This window comes from Zingiber officinale, chromosome 6A (genome assembly GCF_018446385.1).
Source record: "Zingiber officinale cultivar Zhangliang chromosome 6A, Zo_v1.1, whole genome shotgun sequence".
Classification (NCBI taxonomy): Eukaryota; Viridiplantae; Streptophyta; class Magnoliopsida; order Zingiberales; family Zingiberaceae; genus Zingiber; species Zingiber officinale.
In genome coordinates, this window is record NC_055997.1 from 147,227,427 (window position 1) to 147,248,905 (window position 21,479).

Below are 21,479 nucleotides of genomic sequence, written 5' to 3' on the forward strand. Positions count from 1 at the left end.
TTCGGCTGATGGTTAAAGGCGCCCTGTCGAAATCAGGGTTCCGGTGCTCAGTGGAAAAGGTCGTGGGGCCGAGCGGACCTCACGCTCGACCAAAGCCATAAGGTAACACTGCTAATAGTCCCTATAAAGCACGTGATGGAGGATCTCCCCAAGTAAACCACCGCATATGTCCGGTCGGATGTTGAGGGAACTGTCCGTCCGGAAGCCAGATTTGGAGCTAAGGGGAAAATGACAAGGAACGTCTTTTTCTGACAGCAGGTATGTTTCACGTGTGGGCCATGCTCTAAATCTTGTGACAGGGGATTCTGCTGTCCCATCGAGGACATGCTAAGACTATAGCAGTATGGGTTAGGGAAACTCACTGACAAGTCCTTACTGGAGTATGGGCCATGGGCACGTGTACACCTCGGTAGGTGTACACTCACTTCTTCGCTGCCCTATATAAAGGACCTCATTCTTCGCCGGAGGTACGCAGTCTACGAGTTTTAAAGCCATTGTTTCTTTCTTGAGCTTCGCCTGACTTGAGCGTCGGAGGGTCGTCGCCGGGAATCCCTTCCCGGCCCAACTTCTGTGCAGGTTCGCCAGAGCTTTGTGCCGCCAGTCGAAGATCCACGCCAGCAGCCGGAAGCACCACGTGCCCAACATCCATTGATTCGGCATTCGGACAGGATCATATAACATAATTATCAATGCACCATTTGCCGTTGTCCCATAGTGGGAGGGACAAATAAAATGATATATAGAATAAGGGATGCAAAACACATTTTCATCCTATTTAAATTTTAAGATTAATATAGTTTTATCACTTTAATATTAAACGTTATATCCCTTTTAGTTTTATTCTCATTCGATTGCTACGCGACAAAATTTTATTTTGTAGAAGATAAATATTTAGAATTTTAGCCGTCCTAAATTTTTTCGAATAATCTAAAATAAATAACAATTTAATTTTTATGACAATCAACTAGAAAGGGGACTGAATCAATCAAAGGGGGAAAAAGAAATTTAAAAAATAATCGGATGACAGAAATTAATCCCCAAACTAGTAACAAATCTTGCATTTGATTCGAGGACCAAAGACATCTCTCTCTCTCTCTCTCTCTCTCTTCGTTGAACAGGGCGGATGATCAAATCGCGCAACATTTCGCCACATTTGAGAGATCAAAGCCAACAAGAACACGAATTCTCAGCCTTCTTTAGCGATTCCGATCGCGGACTCTATGCTGGCACGTAGGGGCCTTTCCACATCCGATCTTTCAGCTTCCGGTACCTGATCTCTGCCTCTCTGATTCGTTCTCCTGCGGCCCTCGCGATTTGTTAGCGTGCTCTTTTGCTTGGAGGCGGTGTGGGCTGGGAATCTGTTCTGGCCGGCGCCGCCACGGTGACGCCGCAGCGGTGAGGGCCGGCGGCAAGTCGCAGCTGGCGCAGTGGCCACGATGCAGATTAGGTTTTCGCCTAGCATGAGAAGCATAACGATATCGAGCAGCAATGGGTTTCTGGACTTGATGAAGGTGAAGGTCGCGGCTCGTCATTTCTCCTACCGGACCCTTTTCCACACCATTCTCATCCTCGCATTTCTTTTGCCATTTGTCTTCATTCTCACCGCCCTCGTCACCCTCGAGGGCGTCAACAAGTGCTCCTCCTTGGGTAGGTTCTGGAAACGTAAATTCTGGATCTCGAAATGGTTGTAATTTGTCACCAGACGCTGCTTATGTCATTACCGACTGCAAGATTCGATCTTTACTTTTTTCCCTTTCATTTTTAGTTACCAATACATGTCATTCAATTTTCTGTTTGATGATTTTCTTTATCATTTGATCCAAATTCGTTATATTTAGATTATGAATTTGACTTTGATGTTTTGGATAGACATATTTCTTGCATCTGTTCCTCCAATTGGTGGTTTACCAAAATCATCCATCCCAATTCTTTATTATGGATCTAGGATTAAATGTAGTTCCACTGTTGAGAATGCCACAGGATTTCAATTCTTTGGGACGAACTTTAGGGTCGTTATGCAGAATCTTGAACCTTTTGTGAACTTGATCTTCTTGATTGTTTTTCAATGACGACCTCTATCTAATTTTGAAGGGGAAATGTACGAGGACTAAAAAATCTTGAACCAATTTATATATGTTTTCTACCATTATAGTCAAATACAGTTTAGCAGTAGCATATATAAGTTCTTTTGTGTGTCAACATTCTCCACACAATTCATTGACTGTTTGTGAATTTCCTCTAAATGCCTTTTCACATTTCTGTTCTTATTTTATTTGATTATTGATAGTAATAAGGACCTTTATATTTTACTTCTGTTTATATTGTTAGATTTATTTTGTTCAATTTTCTTATCATCTCAGGATAGTCATGTTGAAGCAATTTATAACTGCTAATCAATTTCTGTACATATATCATGATCTTTAGTTTTCATGCCAAGTATTTACCTTGTTATCTTTGCCATTGACATTTGCATGGTTCCTTTTGTTCGTGGATTGCAACTTATATAAGTTTTCTCTAATAGCTTGTTAGCAGTGAGATGTGGTGGATAATGATGTTTGGGCTATCATTTTGCTTATAAAGCATGTGATATTTTGTTGGATTACCTATATTTTTTTCTTCATTTGTACTGTCTTGTAAGTTTTCTTTGTCATTTCTTCAGCCACCTGCTCTTTATTAAGCAGTTGTGTAATAATGATTTCAAATCTTTGAATAAGCAAGAGCTCCATGACAATTGAGATTACTTATGGAAATGCTTCAATTGATTGTCTTGACTCTTCATTCTGGAATATTTGCATACTTAACTTCTAGAGGCACTTTCACCCTTGTGCATTTAGCTTGTCTCTTTCTGTCTATTGTTATTATGTTATGGATTTCCAAATGAGCTGCTATGAAACTTAAATACTACTTTTTATGTTAGATTTCTCTGGAGTATTCTTCAAGCATGTTCTACGAGTGAATGAATGTGAATATTTTACAACATAATTTAAATTAGAGTATCTGACTATATTCACTTTATTAAATGTAATGTATATTACCAGAAGGTATAAATCACTGCAGAACTTCATCATTGGCAAATAAATTGAATCAAACTTATTTGTTTCAGATTGTCTGGGAAGACGACTGGGTCCAAAGTTTCTTGGTCGAGGAGGTGATGGTTCTGAGGTAGTTTTGTCTCTTCTTTGCTACTTAAATTCATGATTAATAAGCATTTTCTTGTTGTGAAAATGGAATCATACACTGAATCAACTAAATGTATATGCAGAAACTTGTTAAAGATCTGTACAAGTTACTTGACCAAATAAACTCTGAGGAAATTCCAGCTGGATTAAAAGTGCCAGAGTCTTTCAGTGAGTTTCTTTCAGACATGAAGAATAACCAGGATGATGCCAAGACATTTGCTATAAGCTTGAAGGCAACGGTATGCCATTTACTTATTTTTATGCCCATCCCAAAAGCATATTATGGTAGTTTAGCATTTGTTTGTTTGTTTGAGAAAATAAATTTTCACCATGTTATTGCAATTCTTTTAAAGAGAGGATCTAGTTCTTGTTTGCTTCAGGTTCTCTGAACTTTATGGAGATGCTCTTTTGAGTTATTGGGTCTGTTCCATGGATATTTTTCTGTAGTTGAATTATAATTTCACATACTTTCTTTTTTATTTGGTTTCAAATATTTGGCCATTCCCACAGAATTGAGACTAATCTTGAACTTACCAATTATATTCAAGATAAATCTTCTTGGTGTAGTAGAGTTTAAGCTCAAAGCTTGAATTGTGGAAAGATAATTAAGAACCCAAATGTTTTAAGTTTTGCGGAAGTTCGACTGCCTGAATAAATGAAATAGATGGATGGCATGGATTTTTAATAAGAGATTTAAATACCTTGAATATGCTATTCAAAAAGAAGATATTGATAGAGATATGCAAGATGGGAAATGAAAATAAAAACTTTTTAAATTTTATGATATTATCATGTGCCCTTCGGCTAAAAGTTTTTTTTATAATTTTTTTCTATAATCCATTATATATTATAAGAATGTTCTGCAAAATGTTTAAGGTAGCAGAATGTCAATGCTAAGCTGCTATTGTGTTAATTGAACAAAGAATGTAACATGAATCAATGGTAGAATCAGGGAAGATGATATGAACATGTTAAAAGGTGACTAATGGATTCTGTGGTTGGGCAAGTAGAATTTTTTCTAGTTGATGTTGAAGGAATAGAGAGGACCAAGCAAAGCAAATTAATGTAATCAATTGATTTAAGAGATCTGAATATTAGTAGCTGTATAGAATTGCAAAATGCATAGATCCCACTGTTGGGATATGATCCATGTACCTGACACAAAATAGTTGAAACTTGCATTGCTTGATGATTATGATGGAATAGCCAGGACTAACAAAACTTGGTGACAGTACTTGTTTATGATCATTGGATATTCAATGTTCGTGACATTTTGGTAGATCATGAATAATCTGTTTTCATTTTAGACTACTATCGTTTAGAATCCATCTATCATTATTTTGTAGTAGCCATGTGTGTATTAAAATTCCTCAACATTTGCCTTGGAAAAATTCATAGGTCATTATCATAAGATTAACAAGCTATATTGGTTGAAGTAGAAACCTAAATAAATATGCTATCTTTACAATTTTGGTGTTTAAAATATCAAAGATTCAAAACCAAGAGAAATTTTAAAGCTTAATAGGGTTGTTTTAGTTTCCTTAAATTCAGAAGAGAAAGTGGTTATAAGAAACAGATTCATGGCCTGATTTTTTATTTTACTTCATTTCTACTTGCTTTAATTTTTTAATTCTATTTTTTTGTGTTTTTACTACTACTAGCAGATCGGTAACTTTGATATGATCAAATTAGTTTAAGTTCTATAACAGGAACTCCTCTTTTAGCAGAAGTCTTTAAATACCAAAATGAATATGATACATTAATAAGCAATCTTCATGCTAGAAGTGCCTAGTGTTGATGCATATGTTTGAAAAAGATGTGGTTTCTCATAAACTTCTAATAACAAAGAGGTTGTAATCAGGCAATCTGGCTTGTACATATTGATACAAATGTGGGCACAGAGGGGAACCTAGTTTGCATTTGATTTTGTTCAAACAGTTCCATTTCTATGCTTACAGTACAGATTTACAAAACTAAGTCATGAAAAAACAAAACTAAATATGAAAAACAATTGATAACTTTGTATCATCTGAACTTTATTAAAAAAAAATCCACACAACTAGGGGTTGTTCTGATCTTGGACTACTAGGGATTTGTATGCTGTGTTGCCTGGTTTAGTGACATATTTTGTCCTGAGAGATCCAGATATGCCAATTGGTATCAACCTATATTGTTCCATCCAACCTCAAAGACTTAATTTTGTTTCATTGAGTTGTTTTAAAGACTTTTAAACCAATACATATTCTTGCTTATCTCTGTTCCTTCCAAATCCTCACACTCAAACAGTCAAACTGTCCAACATTTAAATGAGATTGACTAGGAGGGGCTAGAGACTCTAGATGAAAGATTTCACTTATATATTTGCAGTTTAAGGCAAGTTGTGAAATGATTCAAGAAATGTTGGAAATAGTGCCACTGCATCTCCTTTTATAAGTAAAATCGAGGAAAAACAATTCTGAGGTGGTTTCTCAGCTTGCTACGTCAGCTTAAAGGTCTTAGCATGCATAATAAGAAATGAAGGATTCAATGGCAATTTTGTAAATCAAAGCGCAATTGATTAGAATGCAAGTGTCTAATTAAAAAAATATGAACGGATAGGAGGACTTTTCATTTCCTTTGACAGTTTTTCATTGTAAAAAGGGAAAATTCTATTACTTGTCATGCAAATATTCATTTGCATTAATTGGACATTTGTTAATCTTCTTTATAGTAAAACGAAAGCATCCCTGCATTATCTGCTTTCTCAGGTTTGCATTCATATAACCTCTTGTATTAGGCTGAAAGTTTTTCATCATTTTCCAAATAAATATCAAGTTAAGCATGCATGTAAGCTAGAATATATATATATATATATATTCTCTTTGTTGTTGATTTATACGTATGACAAAGGGTAGCTTGGACATATGAATAATTGAGGTTCCATCACATTACAAATTTTTTAGGATTACTTCAGTTATAATATTTATTTTCGGATACATTTTTTGTCATAAAGGCAGCTAAGGAAAATGATTTTTAGATTAAGCATATAATTTTTATGATTTATTAGAATTAGTTAATTCCATAAATTTGAAATTAATTATTCTGTGAAAATTCTTAAATTTATAAATCTAGATTTCTGAATTCTACTATAAAATTTAATTTGTATGCCATTTTTTTTTAATAATCATTTGATTATTTTTCTCACAACTTTAATTTATAAATGTTTATTGATTTTAATATAGTTACTTAAAAATACTACACATGAAGGGGAGTCTTGACGCAACGGTAAAATTGTTGCTTTGTGACCTAAAGGTCATGAGTTCGAATCTTGGAAACAACCTCTTGCAAAAAGCAGGGTAAAACTGCGTACAATGGATCCTTCCCCGGGACCCCGCATGGTGGGAGCTTCGTGCACCGAGCTGTCGATCACTTAAAAATACTACACATCACGCAGTTTAGCATCTAGTATAATAGAATCAATGAGTGAGAGCATCAAGAGCAGACCCACAATCCTACAACCATGGTTTCTAGTTTGGTTCTTCTAGAAGTTATTGTGTAAGGCATTTCTGTTAAAATCTACCAGGTACATTTCCTCTTTCAACAGATTATGGTGTGTCTATTTATTAGAAAGAATTTGATCATCTTCAATTATGTGGCCTTTGGGGGAATTGATTAGGAACGGTGGATTAGGTTAGAAACTTTGAAATTGAATTATCTTGTATCAATAACTGACTAGCCACTAGTAAAGAAATTTCATGTTTTAAGATAAAAATTTAGGGGAAAACTATGTAGATTAACAACCTTTCTGTTCACAGTACCAATTATTCTACTGTAATTTTTTTTAATTACAAAAAACCATTGTCAACCATTTTTAAATAAAATTTGTTAAGTGAATAGTCATGGAGGTGTGTTCTTATCAGTTGTCATTTTATGTGCAGATGGAAAGCATGGACAGGGAGTTGAAAAGATCTCGACTAGCAGAGCAACTGCACAAACACTATGCAGCAACGTCTATTCCAAAAGGCTTGCATTGTCTCTCATTACGACTTACTGATGAATATTCATCCAATGCACAAGCACGTAAACAGTTGCCATCACCTGAGTTGCTACCTCTGCTTGCAGATAATTCATACCATCATTTTGTCGTAGCCACTGATAACATTCTTGCAGCCTCTGTAGTGGTCAACTCAGTTGTTACATCTTCACTAAATCCGGAAAGAGTAGTCTTCCATGTCATAACTGACAAAAAGACCTATCCTGGAATGCATTCATGGTTTGCATTGAATCCTCTTGCCTCTGCTATTGTTGAAGTGAAAGGTGTCCATCAGTTTGGCTGGTTAACGAGAGAAAATGTGCCTGTTCTTGAAGCTATTGAGAATCACAATGGTGTCAGAAATCACTATCATGGGAATCATATCACAGGAGCTGATGTCACTGATACTCCGAGGATTTTTGCATCTAAATTGCAGGCTAGGAGTCCTAAATATATTTCTCTGCTCAACCATTTGCGCATATACCTGCCTGAGGTAATTTAGTTAGTGTGAACATTTTGTTTTGTGATACCAGCTCTTCTGTTAAAAAAAATTCACAGAAATTCTGTTGTTCCAAACACGAAAAAGGTGGAATTTTAATACCTCTACTTTTTTTTCAGTCTATGCTTGCTATGTTGTGTAGTGTGGACTAAAGAATCAGGTTGTTGGGTCCAGGCATGCATACTAAGCACTTTCATGGCTTCGACTTTTATACAGTTTCTTTGCTATTGGCTGCATCATCCACCTTACCTCAATATTACTTCAATTGTCGTATTATAGGTTTAATATTGTAAGCTTTACTGCTCTTCAAAATTTTCATCCTTTAAAATAAGGTTGGGAGAATAAAGGTGGAAAATGTATTGTAATTTGATTGTCTCTTTTTTCATGAGCTGTACACAGACATTACCTTCTGGATGTTAAAGTTTCCCTAAGACCATGACTTCCAGTGGTTGTTATATATGAAATGCATCGATTATTATTTAGTATCATCCCACAAGAATAATATACACGTATGCATATTAATGTTCATGTTTGTGGCATGAAGGATGGCCAGAAGGCTTCTCATTCATGCCAGTCAGATTGTGATTGTCATCTCATTCCCATATTTGATGTACAGATTTGTTTTATTCGTAATATGTTTCCTGAATAATGGCAATAATGTGATTGTTCTAAATTTTGAAACAGTTATTCCCCAATCTCAACAAGGTGGTGTTTCTAGATGATGACATTGTTGTTCAGCGTGACTTGTCACCATTATGGGAAATTGATCTTTCTGGGAAAGTAAATGGTGCTGTCCTAACTTGCAAAGGTGAAGATTCATGGGTGATGGGTAAAAGGTTTAGGACATATTTCAACTTCTCGCATCCCCTCATTGCTAATAAATTGGATCCTGATGAATGTGCTTGGGCATATGGGATGAATATTTTTGACTTGAATGCCTGGAGGAAGACTAATATTCGAGAAACATACCATTACTGGGTGAAGGAGGTAATGTCTAACCTCTGTTATCTTCTAATCCTTTGTCCTAATGAGTGCCTTAAATTTTCCTTTTAGAAAGAACTATAAAATATTTGCTTCCCATTTCTTTTTTGCTTGTTAACTAAATTAGTTCTTGTTGCATATTGGAGTGGTGTTTTCAGGTATATTTTGATTGGTTTAGATAGATGCATCACTCTGATTACAGATGTAAAATCATTGATTGGCTGCAAGATCGAATGCATTGCATAGCATTTAGACACATTGGGTGTGATGAAAAAAAATCATAAATTTTGAATACTCTTGTTGAATATTACAATATCCTAATCCAAATGGTGTTTGCTTGCCAGCGATGCTACTTCTTACATGCATCTTGAATTCTCTGGGAATGTTCTTGATAATATGTTCCTGAAGCAAGATTAAATGCATCACATGCACTTATAATTTTCCATAATAGAAATGGAGTTTGCTTGGATTTTGAACTTTGGTTCCCATTTAAGTCATTTTCAGTAAAAACATTCTAGATTCATCATTCACAGAACCAATCAAACAATCTGCTAACCTCCACGTTTAAGTGAAAGTTCAATTATACACCTTTTGCCACTGACAAGAACCTACAGGATTACTGTTAGGTAGTTTGTAGAGGATGAAGACCATGCCATCATGTTGTGCTATGAGAAAAGTTCTAAGACATTGTCGCATAGTTGTTGTTAACAAACACATGCAAATGAATATTGTGATACAGATGAGAATGTTGGATTTGTTTGTGAATTTATCAGGAGATTTTTTTATATATATAATTGAGCAGCTTGAAGTTTTGATAGATGAGTTGAGAGAAAATATATTGTAGTATGAACATATCGGAAAATGATCAAGAGGATCTCAAAATTAGTGTGTTGATAATTTGGAGTTGGAGGTGTTAGAGTATGAGGTAGACCAATAAAAGACAATCAAATAAACAAATGACTTGGGCCAACCCATGGCAAGATGTTATTTATGGAGGAATAAGATGTATTTACCAAAACCCATTTGATGGGAACATTCTTGTTGTACCATGCAGAAATAACCAATCCAACTCTAACCAATTTTGAGGAACCATCAAAATTAATGGAAGCTGGTTCCAAATTCTAAGAGAATCTAATGAACCTTGAATCTAAGTTTTATCTTCATTTTTCTCTCCAGACTCTATACTCGATAACTTTTATTTTTGCTATTTCTAAATTCATCGAATTGCATTATGTATATTTCATTAGTAACCTGCAGCTAGTCATGTGTTTTAGGGACAGACCATAGCTTTGGACATGTTGCAGTTTTTGATGAACTAATAATCAGATAAATCACTTGTAAGCTAATGCTTATGCCGGTTTCACCATGTCAGTTAAACATACATTTCAATAATGGAATAAGATATGCAGTCACGTAAGCTGTAACCAGAATATGAATTTTTTCATGAATATCCACAATTGATGTCCTTGATCTAATTATATTATTGTGTCAGTCTTTGTCGTTTTAAACAAATGCTCATCATATACTTTTCAACTTTCTTTATGTGCATTTTGCCAATAGCATGTGGAGTCTTTATAAAATCCTACGGATGTCATTACAGTTTCATGTACCCAGGTGGAACTGAGGTTCCAAATTCTTCCTTGTGACCATATTATTGCCTATGAAATCTGGGCCTATGCTAAGTGTAGCACCTTTATTCTTATTGTCAAGGCATTCAGTTTCTTATTGTATCTTATTCATATTGGCGAAAGTTAATTCTTGTTTTCCTGTCGAATCACATGCATAAGAAAAATGCAACTTGTTTTTTTTTTTAATTTTCATGTCCTCAAAGATCCATCGGCAGAAGTTGCTTCCCTCATTTGTGCATGCATTCCTAACGTCTCCTCTTCTTCTTCTATCTCAATGCAGAATCTGAAATCAAATATGACACTATGGAAGCTGGGGACATTACCACCAGCTCTAATTGCATTCAGAGGTTATGTGCATCCTATAGAATCATCCTGGCATTTGTTAGGTCTGGGCTATCAGGAGAAGACTGACCTCGACAGCGTGAAGAAGGCTGCTGTGATCCACTACAACGGGCAGTGCAAGCCTTGGCTGGAGATTGGATATAAGCACTTACAGCCCTTTTGGACGCTGCATGTAAACTATTCCAACGACTTCATCAGGAATTGCCATATCTTGGACCCTCAATAATAGTCAAATATCTGGACTGCATGAAAATTGAGGGAAGAAGTTCTGAATCTCACCTCAAAGAAAGAACCACTTCGTAAACCAAGAACTCAGTTGCATAGTGGTGCAGTCAAAAATGGGATGCATCTGGCAAATTCCTGTTTTGTGACCGACTCTGGAAACTCTGGGAATTAGATTCATTCTAAGGTTATAATAATTAGTATTGGGCATTCTAAAGGTAGTTCTGTATTCTTGCTATGGAACAAACAGGCTCAATCTGCTCCTTGTTGCTAGAGGAGGAGCATCCAGCTGCACGACCAGTATATACTGAAGAGAACTTGTTTTGGAGGATGCGGATTTTGTGTGGGTGTTTCTTTTTTTCTTTTGAAAATTTTATTTTGGCTTTTATTTATTAATTTACTCAAACTTTTTTGCCGGTTCCTCGTTTGACCTCTAAATTTAGAGGCCATGGATGTTTACTTTTTAACATTCCAACCCCTTTGAATATTGGGGAACCCTAGGAAATGTCTTAATTCATACGATATTGAAATGTGCAGTTAATTCTTTCAGTTTTAATATGTTCAATTGTGTTTTTCATCTCCCTGTGATTCTATCTTTTCTTGGCCAAATTTATTCCTCAAACTGACGTAAAAAATCGAAAGGGTGCCTCATCGGATTTTTTATATTTTATTTTTTATTTTCCAAAATATCTCTTATCTCAGTGTTGTTGTAGCCTACATTGTTAATTGTTATAATGCGTAAAGCTATCGAGTAACTATTATAACATTGTTGATTATTTTCAATACTATATAGTAATTATGATTAATTGATATAATATCTAAAAGTTATTGTATAAAAAAAAATGATGAATCGAGAATACGTGATCAGTCTGGTCACATGAAAGCTTTTCATCGATTCTTAGAATAAATCGGGAAGCGTTTACGATGGGTATCTTAAAAAATCATTACTTTGTGATTATATTCTCTATTTAGAAGAAAAATTTTAATAAATGTGTCGTAGTTGAGGATCGAATCGTGGATGCTTAGGTAACAACTTGACGTCCTTTTGTTGTATCTTAGCCTCGGGGTGAAAATGTTAACTAGTAATATTGAATCTGGAGTGATCGATTTGATTATATGAAAATTTTCTACCGATTATCAAGATAAATAAAAAAGTACTTACAGTGGATGATCTAGAAGCTCAGTATTTCATGATTACGTATTCTATTTAGAGAAAAAATTCTTATAAATGTATCGTAACTAAGAATCAAATTTTAATAAAAGTTATTATATAACTGTTATAATATGTAACATTTAATATAATATAGTTGGAGTATTGAAGTAGCTATTTAGCCATTATTATTATTATTATTAATTATTAATTATTAATTATTATTTAAAGTAATTTTGATTAATTTAAAATAATTTTTAATAAAATTTAAATGATTTTAATTAATTTAAAATACTTTTTAATAGAATTTAAATAATTGTAATGAAGTTGATAAAAAGTATTTTAATATAAGTGTTTAAAATTTAGAATTGAGTGTTTGAAAAAATGATAGAATTTAGAGTTTAAAAACAACGGGTACTCATTCGCTATTCCAACGTGAAAGTTTCATCCAATACATTACAAAAGTTATCGAATAATTTTTGCACGTTTAGTCGGTTTAGTCGGTAGATTTTATTTAGAACGTCCTTTCAATTTTTGTTTAAAAAAAAAATCAATATTGACTTGCTGAAATTAAAGTAGGATTTATTCTATTAATTGACTTCCGGCGACGTTATCTCAAGCATGCTTTTGCCTCAAAGTCTGGGAGGACAACGAACGCAATCGACAAGGGAGCCACCTCGACAGGCGATCGGACAGCAGCATTCACCGGGTTCAGAGGAGGAACGTCTCCCTCTTCACTGATCTCCAACGGAGTGCCGTTCAGCAGAACGGTCTGGCTCAGATGGTTGCCGTCTTTCGCCGTCAGATGATACTCCTCTCTCTTTCCATCATCCCTCCGCCCGCCTTCACCATCGCCATACAGAACGTCGACGACGCGCACGCTGAACTTGGTGTACCTACTCAGATTGATCAGCAGCATAGAGACGCCGCCTTCTTTCCCTTTCCTGCAATGCGCGTAGGCTCTCAAGTACGATGAACCACTGACATCGGTCGAAAGCACTCCTTTCCCCATCAGCCGATGCCACAGCAGAGCACTACCAACGCAGAAATCGCAAAAAGGACATTATCACTCTCTAAACAAGAAAGAAATCGTTTTCGATCGAGTAATCCGAATGCCTTTCCCTTGCCTGTAGTAATCAGGATTCGGAACGAAAGTATTCGAGTCGAGGAGACCGTAGTTCCCTCCGATCAACGTCTGTCTGCAGTACACCTTGGTGTTGTACTTGGACGCCATGCCGAGTTGATCCAAGTACCTGAATCGTTCGTCTTTAGCGAGCAGTTACAAACAAATCTGCAAGGAGAGACGCAATGCGAACCTACGTACCAGAAGCTGTTGAGGAATGCTTTCGAGACGAGCCTACTGCCGCTGTTGAACGCGCCGCCGGCTTCCCCGACCCAAGCAGAGGACCACGGTCCAGTCCTCTGTATTGTGAGTCGCAGAGCCCTGTACGTATCTGCCTCCCCACTCAAGTACGCTGGATCTGTGATCCTTTCTCGTATGTTTGGATCATTCCCTGGACCCAGATTGTAGATATGATGCGTGACGGCGTCGATCGTGCCGGCGCCGGAGGCCTGCAGGAGCCGCGCGTACCATGGCTGATCGAAGAAGCCGCCGGGAGCGACCAACAACGCCTCCCGTCGCGAACCTCTGTACAGCACTTTCAGGACAGCTTTGAGAGCGATCAAATCTCTGGCGTATTGATCGGCGCTGACACTCGCACTCACACCTTGCCCGCTCAACTCATTGCCTGATCATCATCGAGAATCGGCCGTTATAACTACCTTTCCTTCTCTTAGGTGGCAAAAGACGAATACTCTCTTCAGCGTCTCCGTCAATCCGTCTCAGGATCAACACAGAGAAAATAAATCACAGACAACTACTAACCTTTAGAATAATGACTAACACATAAAGTAGACATTTACTTCGACTTTGTCGAATCTTTCCTTCCCTTGGAATTCAAGTAAAGATAGAGAGAGAAAGAAAGAGGGATTACCGAATTCCCATGAATCTACATTGTATCCTTTCGATATCGAGTACTCGATGAATGCTCGAGCATTGGTGGAGTTCCAAGCTCCTACCCACTGATTGCTTTGTGCCCGGTGCCTCCCGTATAGTGCATTTAGACCGAATGTCGTGACGACTCTGGGTAATTATAATGGTTTTCACTATAAGAAAACTGTCAATTAACGACTAAATTAACTTTAGAAGAGTTTACCCGGTCTTTTGAAATAGGTGGTTTATCTCGTCCCACCTTGAGGTGCTCAAGCATCCTCTAGAGAAGCCAAAGAGACCGTCGTCGGTCTTCGAAAAAGGAAGGCATGGAGTCCCTAGATTCGGCATGCCATACACAACTTGATCTTGCAAGGAACCTCCCACTCTTATCCGCAATGGGCTAAAAGCTGAATTGAATAAGATGGAACAACTGTGATTGATATAATTGGAAGATCATGAAGAACAGGAAGGGATTACCTCGAATGGATTTTGCGAGAAATGGATGAGACAAGTTCTGAAGCACGACCATGGAGCCAAAAAAAACTTAATTAGTTGTGAGATTGCCTAAAACCGTACTAGAAGGATTCTCACCAGATTTAGGATTGAGGATTCTCCCCATGGACATTGATAGTAGTTACACTTCTCGCGCGGCCACCAATCGAGAGTCGCGCAAACAAAAGTATCACTGATTTCGGCCACTAGATCAGACCCCTTCACTATGATTGCCACATCTGGGTGTTCTTGAGCAGGAACTTGAACGATGAAGTAGAGGAACAATGGCAAGAACAGAAACGGAGATCTCATTATATTTCTGCTTTGGTAAACGCAAGGAAAGGGAAGAAGAGTTAATAGAGAGTTCATATTCTTTCAATTCTGATGCTTTGATACTGCAAGTGAAAAACTAGTGTGAAGTTTGAAAAACAAAGCATTTATCGCCTTCTTTGTGTGTTTTGTGTCTAACAATCCTCATTCATCTTAAACATAGCAAATGTACCTCTGTAAACCTAAAAGAAGAGCTTCTGGCAACAAGAAATCCTTCCAAATCTTCCTAAATACTCACTAAATTGCACGGAAACTAAGCAAAGAACAATGGTTCTAAGAATGGCAATCACCTTGTGCAGGGTTTCAGCTCCTCCCAAGAACAGCAAGAGCTCAGTCAAAAGGCAGCGATCTCGATCGATCCCTCTCGGATTCTGTCAACTCGAGCTAGATTCAGTAAAACTATACCGTGAAGTGGATTGGATTGGATTGGATTCCCTCAGGAATCTGTTTCCTGTAGCTTTATTTGCATCACAGCGAATGGCACTCTCTGACATATAATAATGAATATAAAGATCTACTGTTCTTCTCTTTCATTGTTAATGGAGTAAAACAAGTGAACATGTGCATGGACTCCCTAATCACAATTTAAATTTTACATACAATTTTCATTGCCAAAAAAACTTTATTTCCACTGTTTGATCAAATAAAAACATAATGAATATCAATTTATCTAATTGTCTTTCATATTTTTTAATATAAAAAATTTTAAAATGAATATAATTTAGATATTAAATTAGAATCTCTAGTATATTTTCTATCAAACTTATTTTCCATGATGATAAATATACTAGATTCTCTTTAAATAATAACCAGTTGAATAAAAAATATATTAGAATATCTTTAAATGGTGCTGAATTTATAAGGAATTTTATTACGGTGGAAAAAAATAGTGCTCAATTTTTCACTCCCTAACTAAACATAATGGATACTAATTTACCTATTTACCCCTCATTTTTTTTAGGTATACAAAGTCTAAAAATAAATATAATTTCTCTTAAATTCAACACATTAAATTAGAATATAGTATATTTTCTATTAAATTGAGTACGACTCTTTTTCCATCTCAATTAGATAAAAAATATATTAGGTTCACTTTAAATAGTACTCAATTAAATAGAAAATATATTAGATTCTCTTTAAATGATGCTGAATTTAAAAAATGTTATATTAAGCGAGAAAAAAACATATTCAATTAGATAGAAAATATACTCTATTTTAATTTAAAATACGAAATTTAAGAAGAATTATATTCATTTTTTAAAAAAAAATTATTCTAAAAAAAATATGAGAAATAAATAGATAACGATGTCTGTACAAAAGAGCTAAAGTAAACAAAATTTTACATATAAAAAGATTTTTTTTTTAAAAAAAATAAATATTATATATAAAATTAAAGTTGTATTAGAGATTTTTTTTCCAATTACTCGTAAAACAATGCCAATGACTTTAGGCTACTCCAAAATTCTCCACGAACAGATGGATCGAGCTGTGGAGAAAACAGCCACGGAGTCTTTATCTCCACCATGTGGAAAGTGGCATGTCACATTCGATTGGACAGTGATGTGTGTGCTTCGCTCTTTCTTTGCTAATAAATTATAAACAGTTGGAGAACTTTGGAGTCACATAATTGTACCGGTAGCATGTGACATCAAATGTCAAGATCTTCTTAATTATTTTTGGAATATCTAAGATGGGTTTAGTGATTTCATTTTTAGCCAGCGTCAAGTTTTCTTCAAGCCGATTAATAGGATGATCAATTCAATCCCATGAATCTTCTTTATCGATCAAGGTAAATTCAAAAACATTCACAATGGACGGTCATATCCCGTAATATGTTATAACTGATAATCGAATTATAAGATATTGGGAGACTATATAAATACTTTAGAAGTGGATCAACTAGCTTCACTGTTTGTTGATGGAGAAGACATGTGAGATCATTTTTTAAATTGTCACTTTATATTATGTATTTTTTTTTCCTAGCCAACAAGACTTTTTTTTTTTTCTTCTCAATCATCACATAAAATGATACAATTATTTGGGACCTAGCCAACAAGACTTTTTTTTTTTTCTTCTCAATCATCACATAAAATGATACAATTATTTGGGACCAGATCATGTAGTCCTCCCTTTATCCTCGTCCGCTCTTGGACTCGGATAAAAGGATTTGTGGGAAGTAGTGGCCTTCACCTATTAACAGGTGGGGGTTATTGTCCTCTACCAATATAAAAGATGGACCATGATTTAATCCAATTTTTACGGATCAAAAGATTCACCCCTAATTATTCTTCCTCTAATATATATATATATATATATATATATATATATATATATATATATATATATATATATATATTATTATCTTTTATTACATACATTAAATTTAACCATAGTTGATCAATTATATGAATAAGTCAAAGGTCGCTTATAGTAATTATGAAATCATAACATCTCTAATATTTTAACAAACACAGTTTTGTAGTTGTTATTGTAGTTCTAGTACTTCCAAATTAGATACATTTTTATATTATAGTAGTTATTAAACTGTAATGATTATAATATTATAATTTATCGGTGATTAAGATTTAATATTTATGGTAGTAGATAATAATATCTAATAGTATACACGAGGTTATCATTTTAAATGATGATAAAAGATGAATACGTTCATCCCTAGTACCCGTCAACTTATCCTAAGAATATCATTTAAAAACAGATAGATCCACTACCTTAGCGATCCTATAGTGCTGATCCCACGAATATGAAAGGAGGTTCATATAGATACATAGGTCATGAGCACATGTCGTCAATTCTTGAGAATCGACTCCTACTTATTACGTTAAAATTAAAAACCTGCGTCACCATCATGATTAAAAAAATATTTTTAAAAAATTTTTGTCCTATATTTTTTAAATTATATGTACATATATTAGAATATTAAGCTTGGTTTGATTCAATAATAACTGGACTAGGCCCAGCACAACTTAAGGTCTCTATTTGGCCCATTGAAAATCTCGGCCCACGGCTCAAAGAGAAACCGAAACACGCGCATAACTCACATGGACGGCTAGGATCACAAGTGCTCCCGTTTCGAATTACGATCATCTTCTTTATCAATCTTAAAGCACCGTGGCTTGGCAACCACTTCGCAAACCCTATAACCCTCCCCTGCGCAGTCACGCTTCGCGCACACTGCGGATGGCGTGGCGAGGTTCCTTCTCGCGATCGTTGCTCGCCGCCGCGCGGTCCTCCGCCGCCCGGTCGACGCCGGCGGCGGCGCGAGCTCCGCCTTCGGCAGTACCTCGCCTCCAGCGCCGCCAGCCTTCTTTCGCTTCTCCCCGGTAATCCTCGTAAACTAAAGGCCTCGCTAGTTCGCTGTCTACGCTCCAGTTCTTTTTATTTTGTTTTTTTCAAAATGTCGTAGGAATCTGGGAGAGCTGGGATGCATGCAGTCCTTCCTTCCGCTTTACAGCACGGTGGCCGCTCCTCGACTCACCTCCCACCTCTCGGCCAGCGTGAGGGAGTGCTGTGAGCTTTCTCAGGGTACCTTCCGTCGCACTTGTCAGGATCGCTAGTTAGTCCCCTCGATGTTTTATCTGTTCTTATAAAAAAGAAATATTTTTTTAGTTCCAGTTTGATCATTGTGATACCTGTGGTTCCTGTATTGCCATGATTATCTACCCTGTATGCTTTGACTTTTTTTCCCTGCTTCCTTTCGTTGGACTTTGTGTTTTGGTTGATCGAAAGAAAATGCAATTGAGATTTGATAGGGAAAAATGGAAAAGATGGTTGATGGAAGAGACGGGCGTCATTCAGTGGGAATCAATCTGAAAGCCCACGTAGGTTTCCTCTTTTTCCAACTGATCTCCAAAAATGAATGATTAAAAGAATTATTCTACGGGGAATCATTGAAGATTCAATTCTTTTAAGGAACGGATTCTTGACGTTTTCTACAAAGCTCTTTTTTACTTGATTAGGTCTAAATTCTTTTTTCCCATTTTAATGTCAATGTTGTGATTGATAATATCAGTTAGATATTTTCTTTTTCACAATTCATGTATTCTTCTTTCATTCACTGGTTTAGTTAGTTATTAATTTGCGATAGTAAAAATGATTTCTCATAATGATTTGGATAATAACTAGTGTGAATTATATTATTAAAGAAATGCTATATTTTTACCCAGAAAACTCAACTTTTGACTAAGTTATGATAGTTTGTGATGTGTCAAGTAGAAGAAAAGAGCAGTGACATGTTTTTGCATAGCTTTGGTCATAGCAAGAATCGTTTTCTTGTTCAAGGCATGATTTTAACATTTTTCACATTAACTGGAAACAAAATAAAAGTTAGTTCTATCAAGAATTTTTTTCACCTCTAAGCATATGTTTGTAATCTATAATCTTAACTAGTCTTAAAGACACTTGAGACACTGAGATCCCAAATTAGTATCAATTCTAGTTATTTGCAGGGTAACCAGGGTTCTTATGTTCGAAAAAAATCATCTTTGTATCTAACAGTTACATGGAATTTGACTTTTGAGTCTCACTCTCACATATGATAGCAATATTTGATGATGATTGGATTAGGAAATTATTACCTTTAACTAATTGTCAAATGAAGAGAAAAACAGAATTTGGAAGAAACTTAAGAAAGTTGCATTCTTAAGTATCCATTTGATGTTTTGTTTTTGTTTTTCCTCTATGCATCATTGTGTCTATGTGTTACCAAATTTGATGGAAAGAACTAGAAAATGTGTGCTTCAAAAATTTAAGAAGGGAAGAGCAAGCAGTTAGACTATACTGAATGTATGATATGAAGGGAGAGAGAAAATAATGTAATTATGAACTAAGCACTTATCAGTTTGAGGCAGCAGATCACATATTATTAAGTGACAACAAGTTATTCAATAAGGAAATCTCAATATGCATTTCGCTGGAAGTGCCCTGTTAAGTTGCTCACTTGGCAAGAACTAACATGCTTGACTGATGCTCACTTGTCTCATATGTGACATTGTTTTACGTGTGTTTAGGAGACTCTATTTTGCCTATTGCTTATCCACACACCAGTAGATATAGATTATGAGTATCTGAAAATATAGATGATTTTTTTTTTTTAAATTCGTTTTGTTCAGATTTGTAGGAAGCCCGTGACTTAGCAACTGAGTAATCTAGGTATTATGGTAGTAAGGCTAACTGGTGGTCAATCATATATAATGTTGATTTTAAAAGATTATGTGTTATCTGCCTTCAGCAATTGACCAAGTCATTAATCTAGCTATTTGTTATCTTTAAAAGATTGTGTTATCTGCCTTCAGCAATTGACCAAATCATTAATGTAGCTATTAGTTATCTAGATTTAATGCCCATATTTTCAGAATTCTCAAATACGAGAGAATGGAGGTCTTTCTGGAATTAGTTCTGCATAGGATTTGGGTAACTCATTAAATATCATGGAAAAACTAACATACATTTGAACAGATGATTTGGCCAATCTCTTATTGCAGTTTATGCAAATTCTTCAACATATAGAATTCCATTTATGACCAACTGAAACTGAAAATATCTAGTGTAACATTTTGTAGAGGCAGAATATTCCCTTTCTTCATCATATTCATGTGATGCTTCATTGTCTTTCAAGTCAATCCTCTATATCCTAATTGGATCATGATTTAGTTGAATTGTACTTGGACACGTAACTGTGACCTCAAATACAGCAGTCAAACATTTGTCCCTTTCCATTCAACAATAGTATGGAAAGTTGGAAGGCTAGAGGAAGGATTACCTCATGAGCTCATACAACAGTTCCATTCCATAATAAGATCATTTAGGGAACTGTTGTCTTTCTGCCAAACATTCAGGCACAATATCTCATGAGCTCACACAACAATGAGAATGTCTGTTGTCTCACTTTTGCATCCTAAAAAGGTTTATCTTCTAAGTTTGTTATATTGGAAGCTCAGTTTTTTTCAGTGTAACTGTACAGTCATCTTAAATTTATCTTTTTGACTGGTTTAAGAGAATCCTCCAAAATGTTCTAGGCTCCTATCTATTGACTGAATCAGGAAACGAAGGTCATATATGTAATGTAGGTTGTGCCTATTTCTTTAATGTAATAAAGAAGCTTCTCAATGACAAATTTGTATGTTTTTAACAAAAAAAATGAAAAATGATATTAAAAAAAAATAGTCAGCAAGTTTTTCTGCTAACAATGTGATTGCCCCCTGAAAACAAGTTGTAATGTGTGCAGGTACTTGAGGAATTAAGGATTTGCTGTGCTTCCAAGAGGCGGCGAGATCTGGATTATCATTTTGTGGAATGGAAGAGTAGTACTTTTGTTATTAACTTTGACACTATATGTGCATGAATAAGTAAACTTCACCTTGTGTGGAAAAAAAAGATGTTCCACAACACCAAGATTTTAAACATTAGCCAAGTAATGCCTGCTATTTCCTTTTGTAGCACTGTGCATTCTTTCTACACTTCAATAAAAGAATTCTGGTGTTTCTTTGTGTGCCACCAATAACATTGTTTCAAATAGCAGACACAAGAAGTTATAGCTCGTTTTATTAAAGTCCCTTTTTTCAGCCTATATTCCATCTTGTTCATGGACAATTTCTTTTTAGCAAGTATGGTTCCATAGTTTCTTACATAGTA

General features: G+C 35.5%; 3 protein-coding genes across 5 annotated transcripts; 2 read left to right on the top strand and 1 right to left on the bottom strand.

The window, feature by feature from the left end:
- Positions 1–1,042: 1,042 nt before the first annotated feature.
- On the top strand, positions 1,043–11,421 carry LOC121998582 (probable galacturonosyltransferase 13). Its single transcript, XM_042553561.1, has 6 exons — positions 1,043–1,647; positions 3,104–3,162; positions 3,263–3,418; positions 7,097–7,684; positions 8,375–8,677; positions 10,580–11,421. The coding sequence occupies exons 1-6, from the start codon at positions 1,437–1,439 to the stop codon at positions 10,865–10,867; spliced, it is 1,605 nt and encodes a 534-aa protein (XP_042409495.1). The 5' UTR covers positions 1,043–1,436; the 3' UTR covers positions 10,868–11,421.
- Positions 11,422–12,578: 1,157 nt separating this feature from the next.
- LOC121998583 (heparanase-like protein 2) lies at positions 12,579–15,349 on the bottom strand. The gene is made up of 8 exons (XM_042553562.1): positions 15,119–15,349; positions 14,598–14,817; positions 14,484–14,520; positions 14,230–14,413; positions 14,008–14,156; positions 13,338–13,761; positions 13,141–13,266; positions 12,579–13,047 (listed from the first exon to the last, which is right to left on the bottom strand). Exons 2-8 carry the CDS (start codon positions 14,808–14,810, stop codon positions 12,624–12,626), a joined length of 1,557 nt encoding a protein of 518 aa, XP_042409496.1. The 5' UTR covers positions 14,811–14,817; positions 15,119–15,349; the 3' UTR covers positions 12,579–12,623.
- Positions 15,350–17,982: 2,633 nt separating this feature from the next.
- Positions 17,983–21,341, top strand: LOC121998586 (protein NONRESPONDING TO OXYLIPINS 2, mitochondrial-like). 3 transcript variants are annotated; one of them, XM_042553565.1, is made up of 4 exons: positions 17,983–18,169; positions 18,253–18,371; positions 18,599–18,667; positions 21,073–21,341. In XM_042553565.1, exons 1-3 carry the CDS (start codon positions 18,027–18,029, stop codon positions 18,619–18,621), a joined length of 285 nt encoding a protein of 94 aa, XP_042409499.1. In that variant the 5' UTR covers positions 17,983–18,026; the 3' UTR covers positions 18,622–18,667; positions 21,073–21,341. The 3 variants fall into 3 exon arrangements, with proteins under 3 accessions (XP_042409499.1, XP_042409498.1, XP_042409500.1); XM_042553564.1 differs by lacking the exon at positions 18,599–18,667 and having other exon boundaries at positions 18,253–18,402; XM_042553566.1 differs by lacking the exon at positions 18,599–18,667.
- Positions 21,342–21,479: the final 138 nt, after the last annotated feature.